Genomic DNA, 19,395 nt, shown 5'->3' with positions numbered 1-19,395 from the left:
TTTTTTTTTTTTTCACAAAAATGTTTAGAGAAAGGCAGACTCCACTGAAGAAAAAGGAAAAAGAAATGGGAAAGTGGAAGCACTGAAAATTACAGACCTGTCAATCCACCTCCTGCATCTACCCCCATAATTTCTCTACAAGCTAGGTACCTTCAGGACCCCGGTGGCATGTCCACTGACTTTCCACAGTGGTGGCGGTCTAGGAGGTCACATTAGTACGTCACGCCTGCTCCGAAGCACGAGCGCCCTACTAACACGAGTTAACACGGGGCGAATGACGGCCTTGAAGTTGCTGTTAGCATAAGCAAAACGTCACCTGTCCTCACCAATCCTGTTCCTCTCCCACATCACAGAGAGCCCTTACCTTTTACTGTGAGCTCTGCTGTCGACGTGTGGGGTCCCACTCGGAACGTGATGGTGCCGATGTCCTGCTCAGTCACCTTCCGTAACGTCAGGGTGTGGATCTTTCCTTTTTCCACTGAGATCTCATTCATTTCATTGTTTTGCAGAGCGACATCCTGTAGCTTCCATTCCACATCCCTTGCGTTTTCATGAGAAACCTGGCACCGAAACGTGACATCGTCCCCTTCAAACACCACCATATCCTTTAGGCCGCTCACGATGCTCACGTCGGGCTCTGCAAATGGTCCATCAGTGGTCAAGCCGTGAAAGGGAAAACAGGGATCAAATCATGGAAACACTGAATAATATAGGTTGGAGGGGACTTCTGGAGATCATCTGGTCCAGCCACTGCTCAAAGCAGGGCCAGCTTACAGCAGGTTGTTCAGAGCCTTGGCAGCTGGACTTTAAGTACCTCCAAGGATGGAGATACGGCAATTGTCAATTCTCATTTCAAATGCTGCTGGTTCAGTACTTTCTGTGTACTTGGTAACGTGGCCAATATGCTTCAGATCGCAGTTTTATTCCTTGCCCTTTCTCAGAGTTATATTGCTTATTGATTTTTTTAATTACATGCTTGATAACGTAATTGGGTGCATAAGGTATGAACACTAGATGCCAAATTCAGGATTTCTAAACTTACTGCATTTGCACCTAGATATCTTCATCGAATATCATTAAAACCTGATCCCCTCTACCGTCTTTTTGCACACAGAGTTGCATATACTCCGTGCTGGTGCTCTAAACTGGCTGGGGATCTGGTTGGCTCTGTGTTCTCAGCAGGACTTACTGGATTAGCATGAGCACAGGGTATTTGCACTTCAGTTTCCTTGAGCCCTGCTTCTAGGACAGCCGGGCACCTGCAGATTGTTGCAAAGACCCTACAGACAGCCTGCAACAGGCAGAAGCTGTGTGAACCCCGAATCAGCTGCAGAGTACCAAAGGAAACAGCACAACCTTTATCTGAGCAAACACAGGGCATACTCATACAACTGAGGTCACCATCTGCACGAAAAATGGTGCAGCTGGGCAGAACGTACAGAGTATCTATAATACCGAGCAGCCTGGAGAGATGCTAGCGGTGGTTGTTCCACACTAGCGGTCCAACCTGAACGTAGGCTCTGTCTGCAATGACATTAAGGCCAGATGCAGCTGCCATGTGACTGGAAGCTGGGGATGCACCATCTGTTCACTCACATGCATATGATGTCAAGCAAATATTTCAAACCATGAGTCAAAAATTACAGCTGCCTTATCCTCTCCCAACCAAGTGAATCTTTGCTTTGGTGCATTCAGTGACCGTAATATTTTTTTATCATGCCCTTCCTATGGGCTGTGTTTATCACCATAGTTTAGCGCAACTGCTTATCACAGCAGTACCAATTACGCTGCAGAATCTTAGCATCCTAAAGTGAAAACCCGCTTGCCCCAGTAAAGGTCTTGCCTTTGACGGTCAGTTTTGCAGAGCTTGTCTCATCTCCAGCCTTGCAGGAATACTCTCCAGCATCGCTAGGCTCCAAGCGATGAACACGCAGCTCGCGGAGGGTGCCGTCCTGCCACATTTCGTACTTGGAACTCGCGTGAAGGACGACTCCACCTTTCCTCCACTCCACTTCTGCTTTGCTAATGGAAATCTCACAGCGCAGCCTGGCTGTTCCTCCCACTTCCACTTCTTCATCCTTCAGCTGCTGCTTCAGCTGGGGTTTGATGACTGCAAAGTGCAAAACAATTAATGTACGATTCATTAGCTTGAATGCTAGGTCTGGACAACTCAGCACAAGGTACCTGGAGTCTGATGCTACAGAATAAATTTGCATTAAGTGGTTGTATGAAAATAACAATTCTTGTTTTCTCTATTAACAGGCCTATATTCTGTATATCCAGACAAAGAGAGTGTCAGAAAGTTCCCCAAATATGGTTGCTTCCCAAAAAGTCAAGGGTATCCACAAAATAATCTTTATACATCTGCACTGGGCACTGGAAACTCCAAAACATGCATAAGATTTTGGCTAAGCAAAACCTGGTGCTTTCTTATTAAAACTAGTGTTATCTATTCATTTTTATGGAAGCACTCATGATTTCCAACACCATAAAGACCGTAAAGCTTTAAACACGTCTCTGATTTCTCTGCTGTCTCTTGAAGGTCCTAGACCATCAACAGTAAGCCCTTCCAGACGACGCACAGGTAAATGGACAACATTTATTCAAGCAGCACACGGAACCACTCAGACAACAGCTTGTGGCTGATGAAAACAAGAAGGGAATATCCATCGGGTGTGAGACAGCAGCTGTGAAAATGGGAATCTCAGTGCTTGTGGGTCTTCTGTCTAAACCCTGTTGTGATGGATGTAAAAAGCAAGGGCAGGGCTCTTCCCCTTCTAGTTGACCCAACTAGTGGGTCAAGTTCAGCCAAGAGGATGGAGCATGAAAGGGTGTGGCTTAGAGAAAGCCACAGGTTCCATCCAACAGCTGGAGATGACCACAAACATTTCACAGATGATTCATCACGGGCATTACTCCTGTTTGTTTAAACACAGTATCCCCAGGATCTTACAAAAACTGACAATAATACATTTTTTAAAAAGCTTTTGTAAATTACTTATTATTTATTGACTCAACTGAACCAGCAATGAATGCAAAGTGCCAAGAATAAAGGTCTATTTGAATTTCAAAATCCCCAAGATGCAGTTTCTTGCTTTCATCACTATCAGAGGAAGGGGTCAGTATGCTGTACGCTGGACTTTGCAGGCTGAAATAGCCATTCTACAAATCCTGTCCCGTATGATCCACTTTTCTGTATTCTGGTTTATGACTGGGCACCTGCTTTCCTCTTTATCTTAACTTTCAGGGTGCCTTACTCTCCAATAAATGAAAGAACAACATTCACACAATTTCACGAATCCCTTTTATCCTCTGTTCCATTTGGATGCAATGCTAACCATTCACTCTGAGGACTGCTGTGCTCCGCTCGTCTCCTGTATCACATGTGTAATCAGAGGCATCTTCGGGTTCTACATTATGAATCACGAGTTCAGCTCTGCGACCACTTAATTTAATTTCATATTTGGCACACGGGAAGATCTCCATCGTGCCTTTCCTCCACTCCACTGTTGCATTATCCTTTGTCAGCTCACACTGGAATTTCACCGCAGCTCCTTCCTCTGCCTCCTTGTCCTTAAGCTCCTTTTTGAAAAGAACTGGCAGAGCTAAAAGGGAGGGAAAAAAAAAAAAGGGAAAAGGAGCTTTTATTAAGCCAGAGTCAAGTTCTGGTTAACACAGTTAGGCTGACACTTCAGGGAACAAGACTATGTGCTTTGCAAGTGCTATATTCCTAGGCAGGATCCATGATTTCTAATCTGCCTGGAGCTACTAGGAGATCTCGCTGAGTCAGAAGCAGCCATCAGCACTTTCAACATAATTTCCTTTATTCCTTGACTCAAATCCTTCCTGGGGTTAAATTATTTGAATTCTCTGATCCTTCAGTTGATCTAACAAAGATCTCAAGAGTAAAGAAGTTGAAAACTCCACGGACAGCCTTTGCAGATCAAGAAGGTTGTTGTCAGTGTTCTTCCAGGATTTGGAAGAAAATCTTTTGAAAAATATTTAAGCCATATAAGTGAAGTGTCCAGACATGATGATAAAGCATTGCTCTTCCTTTAATTTCTCCACGGTCATAAAGCTAGAAGATATTTCTTCTTGGAACCCAAGACAAATGCAGCACTGGAAGAAAAAATTATCATCCTCTTCCATTCCCATTTAAAAAAAACAAAACCAAAACCAACAAACTTTGTATATCAGATAAAAGGGAAAATATTTACAGGAAAAAAGTGATGTACTTCAAAATATTCATACTGAAAGTGTTGCTTTGCATGTTGGGCGGAATACATTGCTTTAGGAGTCAGCTCATACCACCTACCTTTCACATTTAAAGACGCCTTGGTTTCCTGAGCCCCAGTATCACAGCTGTATTCTCCTGTATCTTCTAATTTGAGATTATGTATTAAGAGCTCTACCCAGCATTCCCTCTGCCTCATTTCATACTTCTCGCTGGGCTGCAGCCCCACTCCTCCTTTCCTCCATTCCACTGCAGCATTGGGTTTTGACAGCTCACAGCAGAATGTGGCTGTACTTCCTTCCTCTGATTCCTTATTTTGAAGGGGTTGCTTAAATGTGACAGGCAGTGCTGCAAAATTTGAGAAAGAAAGGTTTTCAGGATATTTTAGTCCGGAAAAAACCCAATGCTACCATTGTTCTTCAGAAATGGCCTGTTCTAATGATTCCACAATCCTTGGGCTGCAACCCTCCGTCTTGGTGGCGTGTTTCTTGAGCCATTACGTGAACCAAGACTTGAGGACAGCTGGCGAGAGCTGTCTCAGACTAGTCCACAGAATGGCCTGGTTTGTGGTCTGAAGGAGTCAGACTTTGCTACAGAAGCAAGTCCATGACAATTACAGATGCTTTAGTCAAAGACCCCTGGGATACAGTGGGACATGGACCCTTGCTCCTTAATAGACATCTGTGAGTTTGTGATATTAAGCTAAGAGTATTTTTCCCCCAAATAAAGCTTCTATCAACATAAAAAAGATCAAGTTAGCATTCAAAATGCAAGATGATGTAATATAGTAAGAGATGATGGCAGAGTGATAAATGGAAAAGGAAATTCAGATTCCTGTATGGAATGGGGTGGTAGAAGAGGCTGAGGAAAACAGATGCACTCAGTGTTTACACCTCAAGTAATACTACAGCACAGTCACATTATAGAAATCCTTTATCCACCAATTGTTGCATGTCTTATCTTCCCAAACAGACATGACCCCCCCAATTAGGCATCCCTTACACCTACCAAAGCAATCAACCCAAAATAACCATCAGCCTGCCTGGCCTATTTTCTGTTATCCATTCCCATATGCAACCACACTGCAGAGGGCAGGAGGGTTCATCCCATTTTGATATCATGGCAACATTTAATTACTTTGATGCTGATTAATCACATGGATACTGCAAGCAGAACCTTTCTAACATGACCACGTGTCATGCTCAAGTAGAAGACGTGGGCTGTTGTGGACCAACAGCAAAACAAACAAATGGTTGTAGGGTAGCACAGAGAGATGCTGCTTTCACTTCAGCTCTAGTGAGCCAAGGGTCAATACTCTGCCTACCATGTACGGTTACCACAGCCGTTGTTTGCTGATGTCCAGAGTCGCAGGTGTACTTTCCTGCATCGTCCAGTTCTAGGTCATAAATGATCAATTCAGCGGTGGAGCCCTGCTGCTTCATCTCGTATTTCAAGCCAGGGTAGAGAGTAGTATCTCCTTTTCTCCACTCTACTGGAGCCTTGGGTTTGGTAAGCTCACACCTCAGTGTGGCTATACCACCTTCTTCTGCCTCGGTGTTCTGAAGTTCTTGTTTAAAAAGTGCTGGTAGGGCTATAAAATAGAAATATAACTTGCAACATCCTGCAGTTGGGGTTTGGGAAAGAGACAGTAGAAAGAAACCAAAAGAGCTTTACAGCAGATGTCTCTAAGCCTCAATGCTCTAGATTCAAAGTAGAAAGCTATTTCCCCAGAGAGGTAATAGGAATATCTGCAGAACAAGAAGAAACTGATTTCAAGAAGTTACATCTGCCACGAAGTCTAGACAAACCTAATCTAATCTATGATCTAAAAATGGCACGATATTTTTCCTACTATAAAACTAGCCAACATGTTGCCCTGATCACGGAGGAGGTATTCTGAAGGTCAGCAGGGAGCTGTAAGAGTTCAGATTCCCTTTCAAGACAGGTAACTTGAAGGAGAAATTACAATTAACCTGAAAGCAACACTAACAAAATGCATTTAGTTCTGCATTCAATTCCCATTTTCTGCCTGGTCACTCTATGAGTCTGTATACACCATACTATTCTGCACACCTTCCTTACGGAGAAGACTGGGCTACAACTCCTAAGTGACACTAACGTACAGGTTTTATTTTCAGAATATATCATAACCTATTCCCTTCTTGGTGTTTTTGGTGATTTTTTTTTCTTTTTTTCATTGTTTTCAAATTTTTTTACCATTGACTGTCAAAGTGGCAGTTGTCTGCTGATCTCCACACACACAGGTGTAATCTCCAGTGTCCTCCACACCCAGCTCATGGATAATCAGCTTTGCAACAGCACCATCTTGACTCATTTTGTACTTGCTGCTGGCTTGGAGCACCTCCTGCCCTTTCTTCCACTCCACCGCAGCGGGTTTAGTCAGCTCGCAGAGCAGAGAAGCTGTCCCACCTTCTACAGCTTCTAGGTCCTTCAGGACTTTTTTGAATTCTGGAGGCAGTGCTGAAGAGTAAAAGAATTACCATAGAGTGAATATTCCTAAAAAAGCAGCTAGGTGAGGTCCTGGGGGAGAAGATGCATGGTGCACTACTGAGCCCTGATCCAGGTCAGAGGAACACAACGGAAAAACCTCCCCTGACTTCCCTGCTCTCTGCAGCAGGGCAAGGTAAGTGAGATGGACCAGCACAGCTGAGGAGGACAAACACCAACAGGCAGCTCTTTTCCCAGTTCTAACAGAAGGAGACAGAACATGAGCAAACCCCAAAGGAACACAGAACATGAGCAAACCCCAAAGGAACACAGAAGCCCAAGCAAACAGAAAGGGAATGGGAAGAGTCCATAGCAATAGAGACTTGGGCAGGAATAAGGTTTGGAGGACCTCACTCCCAAGGATTACTTTACCATGCACTGTTAAGGTAGCTGTGGTGGTCTTGTCTCCACACACACAGGTGTAATCTCCAGTATCATTCAAGTCCAACCCATGAACTTCCAGCTCCACAGCACAGCCTTCCTGCCTCATGCTGTACTTCTTGTCCGAGGTGAGGACACGATGGCCCTTCTTCCACTGAACACGGGCAGATGCCTTGCTGAGCTCACAGTGCAAAGTGGCCGTTCCACCTTCTACTGCTTCCTTGCTGGTCATTTCTTCTTGGAAAAATGGAGGCACAGCTGAAGGGTGCAGGTAAAATGTATTACAAACTGAGGGCATCTCCAGGGATGGGTGAGAGTAGGAAGTGACAGGGGAAAGTTGTGAAGGTTACGGAAGGGCGAGCATCAGCAACAAAGAGAGGAAAGAGAAATGAAAGCATCCTAGTGGGAATATATACCCTAAACTTCTGGTTTTATGCTGGGCTCCTATTAGCAAAACTGCATTGTCCTCAAGAGAATTACACCTGCTTTCTACCAGTTTCCACGTAAGAACAACTGAGAATATAATCTCTGAGCCCCTTAATTCACACGTGTCCACGTCTTTCACAAACTCCATGCCTTTGCACTCTCTTTCCTGACAGGGCAGCCCTGCTGAGCTCAGAGTGTTGGCACAGCTCCCTACTCATCATCAGTCCTTCCTCCCTGAGGTGCCCCTGAAAAGGTGCAGCTGGGGCTCACAGATTCCTCTTGATCCCAAAGTAAATCTCCAGAAGGTGAATCCCCAGCCTGGTTTTGCATCTCAGAACACATTTTCCCCAGAAATAAAATTTGGTGACCTTAAGATATGTCCCTCTATTAACTAGAGGGGACAATGGGATATTCCACCTCCATAACAAGGTTGGAAAGCTCAGATCTCTTAATGACTCACTGCATAGTGACGGAGGTAAGTTAAAATAGCCACTAGGTTTAGCTTCCTTGCTTTTGCACACTTGCCATCACCAGGAGTGTTAAGCCGAAACAGCAGTTTGGCTTGAACAGCAGCAGGTTCTTGCAACAAAATAAGACCAGAAGGAGGTCACAGAAAGTATTTTTTCTTTCCTGCTTAGAAAATCAGACTCCCAGTGCAAACCTATCTGTGTGCGTTAGGATACAGGCACAAAACCAAATATAAAGATAACTCAGCACAGAAGAAATTATAATTAACACAGCCTTATGCTGAATACTGCTTATTATACCCTATGCCACATTAAAATGGGAGGTACTGAGAATGCCAGAAAGGAATGGCAAAGAATAAACAGGCACGTGTTTTAGAAAAGAAACGCAGGGAATGAAAGATAGAAGGACAGTGGGTTTATATGCCAGGAAAGGAATGCCAGAAGGGAAAGATGAAAGGATAGCCAGTTTGTGCTTAAGGAAAGGAGCAGGTTTGTGCTTTAGAAAAGGAAAAGACAAAAGGAGGGCAGGAAAAATACAGATGGCTATTTTCCAATACACACAGCCTACAGGTCATCAAAGGCAGGGAATACTATTTCAAATGAATGAGGCTTCAGTTAATAAGGTTGAACAAACAGAAAATTGAACATCTTATATTAGAGGACAGACACTTCCAGGAAATAGGAGATGAAAATAACTTTTACCCTGTACTGTTAAGACAGCTGTAGTCTGGTGCTCTCTACACACACAGGTGTAGTCTCCTGCATCCTCCTCAGTTATTTCACAAATCACCAGCTCTGCCTTGGTCCCTTCCTGCCTCATTTTGTATTTCTCACTGGCTTTGAGAATCCTCTGGTCCTTCCGCCACTCCACCGGAGCAGCCTTGGTGAGCTCACAGTGCAGGGCGACTTCTCCACCTTCTTCTGCTTCCTTGTTCTTTAGCTCTTCCTTAAAGAGCGGTGGCAGAGCTGAACGATCAACATGGACAAAGGGTCATCAGAAAAACAGAATTAAAATCCTAATTTCTTTCCCATGCTCAGGATTATTTCCCCTCACACCTCCCTTTTTCAGCCTATTTATAAACATGCTCTGCTATAGCCAAGTTCAGAAACCCTGAAAGTCGCCTTCTTCAAGCGTGACGTGGTTTCACTTACTGTAAGGGATCAGTTCCCTGGCTGTTTGGGTTTTTTTCATGGTGAAAGAACAATATATAAAGATCCAGATCGTGGGCCAACTGCTCTCACAGATCACACTGCTGGATATGGTGCTATTTTACCTACACAGGTCTGATTCCTTGGAGGCTGGTATTGTTATTTTCTGTTCTGTTTTTCCTAAAAACTTACAGCCCCATCAACATGAAAGCAGACATTTCAAAATAAAATTCCTTCTAGTTTTAAAGCGAAGTTTGAAGAGCCATTACACAGAATAAGAATTTCAGATTCTTAGTAATCCCTCTTTTGCAAATCATAACCCAAAGACAGAACAACCTACAGGAAAACTAATTATTAACATTTACCCACAAATGTGCCTTTATGCCCAACCACTGTAAGAGGGTACAGAACACAAACAGTAATCCCTAAATGCCTTAGAACAGGTCAATGCCTCAGGAAAGCCTGAGGGGAGTCAAATGTTTTTGGAAAACAGCTGGAGGGGACAGAACTAGGTTGTTTTGACCAGAGAAGTTCCTCAGAGCCAGGGACTGTTGTTCCATTAAAATGCATACTCATTAACGAGAGGAGAGCAGAACATCAAATAATGAGATTACTAACATAGCACAAGGATTTATTTCTGGATTGGTTTACTGGGAGCTAGTAGGATAAAGAAGAGTACAACTGCTGATAACCTGTGTTGTTCACTGGGTTTTTCTAATATCTGCCAAGGTAGTTTTGATCCACACACATGGAAGTGTAGACCTCTGCATCCTTCAAGCCTGGATTAGAGGGAACAAGCTCTGAAATGGTAACTCTTAACTCATTCTGCATGTCTGACTTGCTTAAAGAAGCTGGTACCCCCAGGAGTAGCCATGGCCAGATCCCTCAGTAAAGGTCCCCCAACCTCCCACCTCCTCCTGCTCCCCCCACCCTCACTTCTCCTTTGAGCTGTGCTTGGAGAGCGGAGGGTCTGACAGACCACACGTGTGTTTTGGAGAAAACTGTGTTTGGTGAAGTGAACCATAGGGATGGGGTGGGAGAAAAGAGCTGGAAAATGAAAATGTCCAAGGAGAGGGGACTTGGGCAGAAAGAAACATTCATTTTCTCCTTTTAAAGGGTGGCAGATTAATAATGACCCAAAAATTTGCCCTGAGCTAGTCTTTCTCAGTAAGAAATGAGCTACACATGGAATGAAGAGAAAGGGGTTAGAACAAAGACAAGCTACTGACCCAGGGCAGAAACAGCGGAATTTCAGAGTGATGTCTATCTACAGAACTAGTTATTAATTTTAATAAGGTCTTTTTACCATGAACTGTTAAGGTTGCTGTTGTCTTCTGGTCACCACAAACACACGTGTAATCTCCAGCATCTTCTACTTCTAGGTCATGAATGACCAGCTCTGCAGTGGTGCCAGGCTGTCTCATTTGATATTTGTCACTTGTTTTGAGCACTTTGGACCCTACTTTCCACTGCACTGGAGCTGCTTTGGTTAATTCACAACGCAGAGAGACTGACGTTCCTTCTAGGGCTTCTTCATTCTTCAGTTCTTCCTTGAAACGCACCGGCAGGGCTGGGAATGGAAAGTCAAGAGAGAGTGTATTTAAACTAAGACCTCTGCGTTGCGATCAGCATCATGAATTCTCAACTGAGGTTCCAATCTGGCCAAGTCAAGCTCTTTGGCTATTGAGGTTATCACTGTGATGATCTGGAAAACTAAATTCGGCAGTGACAGCAAGAAAAGAAGTGCTGAGCTGACAGGTCAAAGTACAACAGGCTGGATGGATTCAAGCTGCATCTAAATGATTTATCACAGGGCCACCCTCCATGTGGGTAGGACATCTCAGCTGGGCTAGCAGGAGACTTTCCAAGGCACTATTCCCTTAAACTTACAGCATAGGAGTTTGTATGCATGGAGAAATAGTCGTGTCCTCAGCTCCCTTTTCAGGAATAGCACACCAAACAAATGTCAGAACAAGAAACTCTCCTTTCCTCAACACAGAATAATTCCTAGGAAAGAGCTGATGGGTGAACACTTCATACAGCAACAGGATGTTTCACAGGAGCAGAAAAATGAACAGTCATCTGCAAGATGAATTTACCGTTCACTGTCAGAGAAGCTGTGGTGTGCTGGTCTCCACACACACAGGTGTAATCCCCCGCATCCTGCAGGTCTAGATCACAAATTTCCAGCTCAGCAAGGGCATTATCCTGCCGCATGACGTATTTTTCACTAGCCCTGAGCATTTTGTTTCCTTTCTTCCATGACACAGCCGCAGCCTTGGTCAGCTCACAGCGCAGAGTGACTGTTTGGCTTTCCGTGGCTTGCAGGTCCTTCAGTTCTTCTTTGAAAAGCGCAGGCAGGGCTGAAGGTCAGACAGAGGACATGACAAATGACACGTGGTACACAGGTGATGGGGTGAAACAGAAAACATTTTAGGGTGGAAAGGGTTTCCTTTCCTCATAAGGCTGGGACATTAGAAAAACCAACAGACAGAAACAGGAAAACAGCCTGGATGTACCCAGAGCTTAGAGACAGATCGAAATTTAAAAAAACCAAATTCAGCCACAGGTGAACACACAACCAATAGTGATGAGCTGGTAGAGAAAAACACAGTAATACAGCCATATGTATATGTTCTTTACCATGCACTCTCAAGGTGGCTGTTGTCTCCTGTTCTCCACACACACAAGTGTATTCTCCAGCATCCTTCAGTTCTACGTCATGGATAAGCAGCTTCATGACCGTGCCTTCCTGTCTCATTTTGTATTTGTCGCTGACTTTGAGCAAGCTGTGTCCCTTTCTCCACTCTACTTGGGCAACCTTAGTCAGCTCACAGCGCAGAGTGGCTGCTTGACCTTCTGTTACCTCCTCGTCCTTCAGGCTTTCCTGGATGCGTGCAGGCAGCGCTGAGGATGCAACGGACAGAGGGTTAAAACGGAGCGGCAATCACAGCCTCCTGGTGAAAGGCAGGGGAAGGGGAAGGAGAGCTGTGAGGAGCCATCTTCAGGCCTGACCTCAAATCTACTTTAGGGATCAGGTCCCAACAGCACTTTGTATATGGAACTGGGGTGAAGACTTTTTCCCCTTAAATCACAAAATGAAAATTAATCCTCATGACTATGACATGCGAAGTCAGACTCGGAGGAACTATGCAGGGGTAACAATGAGCATGGATAAAAAAAAGAATCCAAACCATAAGCTCAACAATGAGGACACCTAGATGGAATTGGTTATTACCGTGTACGGCTAAGGAAGCCGTGGACTGCTTATCCCCACACACGCAGGTATAATCACCAGCATCACTCTCATTTAGATTGTGGATCACCAGTTCTGCAGCGGCATCCTTCTGCCTCATTTTGTATTTCTCGCTAGGTTTGAGTACTGTGTGTCCTTTTTTCCACTCCACTGAAGCGGTCTTGGTCAGCTCGCAGCGCAGAGTGGCTACTTCACCCTCCATGGCTTCCTCATTTCTTAACTCTTCTTTGAAGAGAGAAGGAAGGGCTGAGAAACAAGGAGCAAACATTTTTTTTGCGATAAGAAGCTCTTGGCCACCAAAAAATGAACCTGATGTTTACCAATATCTATCCATGCCTAGTTATTGACATGAGGATCAACTCACAGAAGGAAAATACTAATTTGCATCGTAGACACAAAGGGTCTTATACAGTGACTAGATTTGCTGATTGGTTTAGAGATGTATGAAGAACTTATGGGAAAACTTCACGTATGGTCAAAATTAACTTTCTCAGTGTAATTCATCCCAGGAAATTGATATAGGAGGTTACACGATAAGGAAAAAAAATGCTAAAGGATGAAAGGAAAAGGTTTTGCTTTACATGTTAAGGATGCCTACAGACCTAGCCTGAGAGTGAGAATGAGGCTGAACAGCAGCATCGGAGAAACCTCCTGAAAGTGCCTGGGTAACCAAAAAGAAAAATAAGGACAATGTCTCCATTGTGGAAATCTGCCCTAAGACCTTCCCACCAGGAGGTTCATGTGCAGCGTAACCCCATCTCTTTTGGAAACACAGATAGAATCATTCAGAGCATAAGACTGGATGGTGATGTGGGAACCACTTTTGGATCTAGAATAGATATGAAAGAACAGGAGGAGGATCTCCAGTTCCTGACTCTGACCAGAAAGAAATAAGTATTTGAGAATACAGATGTGGAGGATAACTGGGCAGACACTGGTTATGAAGCAGGAGATCTCATGGATTTTAGGACAAGTAATGATGGAGAAGAACAAAAGGAAATTCTGTGGGCAACAAGAAAGCAAGCTCCAATAATTCAAGAATTGTTAGTTATGATCAAGCAGAAGCAAACTTAAAGGACAAGGTAGTTTAAAGAGAATGGATAAATTCCCAAAGAAACAATATTAAGGGCATAATTGCAGGGACTACCTCACTCCAAGGATCATCAGGAATAGTCTCAATCACAAATTCTTCCATGTCCTAAAAATCAAGTGGCCAATAAAGTGTGGGAGGTTTGGATAAGTGCAAAAGAAGTGCTACAGAATGTAGAGGCAAAGTCAGGAAGTCCAGGTTCCCCACATCTCAAGAAGGTCAAGGGCAGTTCCCTATTCCTCGCCTCTGTCACCTCATGGACAAAAAGACCAACGTGAAAGAGGGACTGAAATGTAATCTGCAAAAGGTGCTGATATCAGACGTCTGCAGACAAAGCTGTATACTGTATCTATTTGTATCCAGCAGCTGGGTGGTGAGATTGCTTCTCCATGAGCTTTCCATGTCCTGTGCTCCCAGTTCACCTTGGGGCTTGTGGCCATGTAATCTGCAAAAGGTGCTGATATTAGGTGTCTGCAGACACAGCCGTATACTGTATGTATTTGTGTCCAGCAACTGGGTGGTGAGATTGCTTCTCCACGAGCTTTCCATGGCCTGTGCTCCCAGTTCAACTTGGGGCTTGTGGCTGAATCAGGATATTAGTATGTAAATCCCAAGATAACCTGGCCAGCTTGAACTAGAAAGAAGCAGAAAGAATACAATGACATTCAGTAGGCAGATTAGAAGGAAGAAAAACAAGGGAGAAGTTGGTCTACCAACTTTCAGGAATGTAAGTTGATGGTAGGTAACATGGGGAGAGCTGAAGTGGTTGATGGTAGGTAACATGGGGAGAGATGAAGTGTTTGATTCCTTTTTCTTCTTTAACAGTTCATGATAGCTAAGAAAGTAATAAGATTTCTGGGTAGGATAAGAAAAAAAAATGGTTTAGAGAACATTTAAATAAACTAAATGTTCTCAAATCACCTTGGTGTGATCAAATTTGTCCTGGAATACTTAAGGTACTGGCTCAACCAATATCTGACATTAACAGTTACACTGGAGGAATCAAAGAGAATGGGTGATGTTCCACAAGTACAGAAAAGATGGAAACTCAGAGGTGGAAAAGGTCCCACAGATTGAAATGCATACGTTTAGTTCTCACCATGTAAACCAAGAGTCTAAGCTCCCAGGACAGTCAAGAGAGATCCAGGCAAAGCCAATGGAGACAACGGAGCTACCTGCTGACCAAATGTCTGCGATATGGGGAACTGGATGTCTCCCTGGCTTCCGACGGCTGTGGTGATTAGATCTCCACTGACAACAACGAGAATTTAGGAGCACTCACCAGTTTTGATCTAAAGGCTGAATCCCATTCACAGTGCTTCTTGGAAAAAGGGAGAAAAGGGGGACAGCAGAGAGAAGATCCAAGGAATTGTGGCCATTTCAGCTTAATTTTACTTCTCCGAAAAATATTGTAGCAATTCACATGGACTTGCCAAAGCCTTTTCTCTTCCTGAAAGAGTGGACCAGTGTAGTTTTATCAGCTGAAAGAGTGGACCAGTGTAGTTTTTCTTGACATCACTTAATAAGCTTCACTGATAGAAAGACACAGTATATGCTGTAACATTTTAGTAAAGCTCTTACCCTGACTTAGGTATAGGTGGGACTACAGTAGGAAGAACCAGCAGTTTGAAAACCACAAAGAATGAATATTCAACAGTGATTTACACTCAGTACGAAACAATGAGTTGAGCAGAGTTCCTCAGTACTCTGGAGCCCAGTATTATTTAACATTTTCTTTAGTGACTTGGGCAATGAAATGCAGAGTAGTCATCAGGTTTGCAGATGGTCTCAGGCTGGGAAGGGAGAGAAGCTGAAGGCACTTCGTTAAACAGGATTAGGATCTAGGTGGTCTTGACGAAGCAGTGGTGAAAAAATAAGCTACAATTCAGCAAGAATAGGAACAATCAACAAATGCAAGATAGGGAACAACAGGCAGCAGATCTGCAGAGAGAGATTTGGGGTTACAAGGGATCATGGAGCAAATACAAATCAAAAAATGCAATTCTGATGTGAATAAAGCAAAGATCATAAATAGGGATATATAAAACAGTGTCATAGGCAAGACACATGAAGTCCTTCCATCCTACTCCAGGCTGTCAAAGCCTGGATGGAGCCCTGTAGTCTGCTTTTGCCCACCACACTTTTAGAAGGATGTGGATTAACTGAAGATGACCCAGAAAGTAACAAAGATGAAGTCTAGAAAACATGACCTATGAAGAAAGAGTGAAAGGATTCAAGGTGTTTGGTCCAGAAAAAAAGACAGAAAGGAAACATAAGTTTTCAAATCTTTCACAGAAAGGAAACTAGGAAATATTTCTCCATTTATACAGGATTTGGGATAAGAAATAATGACTTAAGCCAGCTCAAGAAAAGCTTTTGTTGAAACTAGGAAGAACTTTCTGGCAGTACTGATGGATAGGCAATGGAATGAGTCTCCAGGGGAACTGCAAATTCTTCAACACTGGAGTGAGGCTAGGTAGGTGTGATGGTGACATGGGGCTCAAGGATGGACTAGATGTCTTGTAGAGGTCCTTGCCAATTCTACTTTCCATGGTTAAATTGGAAGTTCAAGACTGAAGCCATTCTACTTTTATTGGTAAATATCAAGATGAAGAAGTCTGGGCAGTAAAAAGAAATCAAATCATTGACCTACTGAACTTCCAAGTGAGAGAGATGGCCGAAACAACTTCCTGCTCTCCTAGGTTAATAGTGGAAATAAAGTTTCCCTCTTCCAAAAAAATTTTGCAGATTAATTTGACTGAGGACTGTGAAGTACTCTTACACTACAATCCTGAGTATTCTGCAATACCAGAATACAAATCTACGTGATCCTTGGTCAGACTTATATTAAAAAGTTGCATTGAATCAAGTTTTGTTTGCATTATTTAAAATTATCTGGCAAATCCTAATGTAACATGAAATCCACGATCAGCCTTTTTGAGAAGTATGGATGTTCTTGCATCTCCATCCCATTAGGCTCCAGTCGAAGGTAAATAAAACAGGAAGAAATGCAAGCACATGGGATCCTTCAGCCCTCAGTGTGGTGCTAAGCAGTATAGCCCTGCACCAGCACAAACAAGAAGAACACGGGGGAAAATGTTAGTATAATCAACGGAACCACAATTCTAGTTAGAATTAGAGAAAAATCACGATAAAAACAAGGAAATCCATTCCTGACAGAATTAGTGATGGCAACATTAGGGAAAGGACTCATTGTGTGTCAGTACTGAGGCTTCCACAGGGAACAGGAGAATCATCACACGCAAATTTCTCATTTCTCTTTTCTTTACCATGCACTGTCAGTGCTGCAGTAGTCTTCTCCTCTCCACACACACAGCTGTACTCCCCGGCATCCTTGACTTCCAAAGCATGGATCAGCAGTTGTGCTCTAGTACCTTCCTGTCTCATAGTGTATTTTTCACTCGATTTGAGCACTTTGTGTTTCTTTTTCCACTCCACAGAGGCAGCCCGAGACAGCTCGCACTGTAGCGTGGCTGTCCCACCTTCCGTGGCTTCTTCATTCTTCATCTCTTTCTTGAAGCGTGCAGGCAAGGCTGAGGAGTTCAAAATGAGCAGAATGTATGACCATGGCTGCGACTCAAGCACCGATGCCTCTGTGGTGTCAACCACATGTGACAAGCAAAGCCCTCCCTAATCAAGTAGGATTGATAACCACCCTCAGAACCACAAACTAGGGATTTTGGAGAGCTGGAAAACACCTTATTCATAACTCAGAGCTTTTTTTATGGCATGGCATGGCATGAAAAGGAGACCCACACCACCCTCAACTTCTTCAGGCTCTGCAAGGCCAAGCCCTACCTTATTTTGGGTATTGCCCACAATGGAAAATAAAGCCTAACTAGAGCATCCGCCACAATGCAAAACATTACTGAAAAAGTTCATAAATGAAAAGTTATCTGATGCATCAATGTCACTTTTCCATGAGGTTTCTCCTCAGACAGTGGTCTAGCAGAACTTGACCATCAAATTATTCTCAAACACTGAAAACTATCAAAAATATCTCAAACTGTAATATTCTCAACTTTAGGACTGTAACATCTTTACACCCTACAACACAATAATATGATTTTTCCTTTTTAGAAACTACTACTGAACACGAGCATCAAAGAAATAAGTTAATAGCAAGCTGAATATCTGAAAGCTTTGCAGCAAACAACTGATCTGTGCCTGACACTGACCAGTGCATCCAGGCACTCGTGCCCATGTCCAACCACACGTTGCTAAATTCATCAGAAACGGGGCTGTCATTTCAAAGCTGATACTATTAAAAACCAGCTGATTGAAATTAGTCCACTTAATTTGTTATATATTTAATTTTTCTTTTTACCATTCACTTTTAGTGCAGCGGTGGTTGTCTGATCTCCGTAAGAGCACGTGTAATCTCCCGCATCTGTCAGATCTAAATCACGGATCACCAGCTCGGCAACCGTGCCCTCGCATCTCATGCTGAACTTGTCACTGGGCTCCAGGGCTCGGTCTCCTTTCCTCCACGCCGCAGCGGCCGCGGGCTTGTTCAGTTCGCAGCAAAAAGTGGCTGTGCCTTTTTCTGTGGCTTCCACGTTCTTCAACTCCTTTTTAAAACGTGGAGGAAGGGCTGAAGATCACAGGTGAAGAGAGCGCACTTTAAAACTGAGGAAAGACCATGTCTTGACCGCTCCACTGGATTAAAACCCTTTACCCTCTATGAGTTTTAGAATATGCAGTACCCAAGAGGCATGATTTCTGGGGCATCCCTACCTTACGTCTCACACATTCAACACGTCACAACTGATTTGGAACTCAGTGATGTAAAACTATAGCTTCACTACTGGAATGTATTTTAAAGGCATTTTAAGATAAAACAGCAGAAAGTTGATCCTAAGATTTCAAGGAACTATGCACAGCTCTGTCTTAAGATCAGATGGACAATTAACACTATGTTTTTTAAAATTCCAGGCTGCAATGGACCATTCTCACTGGCCTTTCTCTGTTGTTCTCACAACAGAGCACCTTTCAATTCCATTCAAGAACAAATGAAATCTCAGTCATATGCCTAGTGAAATTAATTCATGGAAATATTGAAAGTGGTCTTTATGACTTCACCAAGGTTTTCGTTTTCTGCTTCCAGATTCCATTAACATGAAAGAACAGGGACAGAAAATAATGTATGGTGCTATTTCTCAGTCCTAAGAGAAGGAATTACAGTAAAAGATATTCCCAGGGGTTGATACAGCTGTCAATTTAAAATAATAGATGGGATCAAAACCTCCTTGCGACCCTATGTAAGATCACCGATGACAAAGCAGAAAATCCCTATTCAACGTATGCATTTTACCATGCACGGTCAGGGAGGCAGTAGTCATCTTGTCTCCACACACGCATGTGTAATCTCCCGCATCTTGTTCCTCCAGGCTATGGATTGTCAGCTCAGCAATGGTATCCTTCAGTCTCATTTTGTACTTCTCACTAGGCTTGAGCGACTTCTGCCCTTTCCGCCACTCTACTGGAGTGGGTTTAGTTAGCTCACACTGCAGAACAGCCATCCCGGTTTCTGTGGCTTCCGTACTGACAAGTTCTTTTTTGAACAGTGCAGGCAAAGCTATGGGATGTAACATAAATGGAGAGTACGTAAACATCATTAACCAGACCTTGAGGAACTCAGAATCATAGAACCTTTCAGGTTGGAAAAGGCTTTTAAGATCACCAATTCCAATGGTTTACCTAGCACTGCCAAGTCCACCACTAACCATGTCCCTAAGCACCACATCTACAAGTCTCTTAAAACTCTCCAGGGATGGTGACCCCACCACCTCCCTGGGCAGCCCCTTCCAACACCTGACAGCCCTTTCCAGGAAGAAATTCTTCCTAATACCCAAACTAAACC

At 43.5% G+C, this 19,395-nt stretch overlaps 1 protein-coding gene across 1 annotated transcript in view; it reads right to left on the bottom strand.

Annotated features, from left to right (window-relative positions):
• Nucleotides 1–364: 364 nt before the first annotated feature.
• The window catches only part of LOC104506490 (obscurin-like), a gene marked incomplete at both ends in the record, with an annotated part of 42,928 nt that continues 23,897 nt past the window's right edge, over nt 365–19,395 (bottom strand). Inside the window, 15 exons of the mRNA XM_010147460.1 lie at nt 365–637; nt 1,844–2,110; nt 3,339–3,605; nt 4,316–4,582; nt 5,559–5,825; nt 6,452–6,715; nt 7,115–7,381; nt 8,719–8,982; nt 10,472–10,735; nt 11,265–11,528; nt 11,809–12,072; nt 12,404–12,667; nt 16,802–17,065; nt 17,860–18,126; nt 18,847–19,110. Of these exons, the coding sequence (XP_010145762.1) occupies nt 365–637; nt 1,844–2,110; nt 3,339–3,605; nt 4,316–4,582; nt 5,559–5,825; nt 6,452–6,715; nt 7,115–7,381; nt 8,719–8,982; nt 10,472–10,735; nt 11,265–11,528; nt 11,809–12,072; nt 12,404–12,667; nt 16,802–17,065; nt 17,860–18,126; nt 18,847–19,110 (3,987 nt within the window). The remainder of the gene's footprint in view (nt 638–1,843; nt 2,111–3,338; nt 3,606–4,315; nt 4,583–5,558; nt 5,826–6,451; nt 6,716–7,114; nt 7,382–8,718; nt 8,983–10,471; nt 10,736–11,264; nt 11,529–11,808; nt 12,073–12,403; nt 12,668–16,801; nt 17,066–17,859; nt 18,127–18,846; nt 19,111–19,395) is intronic.

Source organism: Eurypyga helias, unplaced genomic scaffold, assembly GCF_000690775.1.
Source record: "Eurypyga helias isolate BGI_N326 unplaced genomic scaffold, ASM69077v1 scaffold6350, whole genome shotgun sequence".
Classification (NCBI taxonomy): domain Eukaryota; kingdom Metazoa; phylum Chordata; class Aves; order Eurypygiformes; family Eurypygidae; genus Eurypyga; species Eurypyga helias.
Note: the sequence above shows the minus strand (reverse complement) of the source record. Positions and strands in the feature narration are given on the sequence as shown.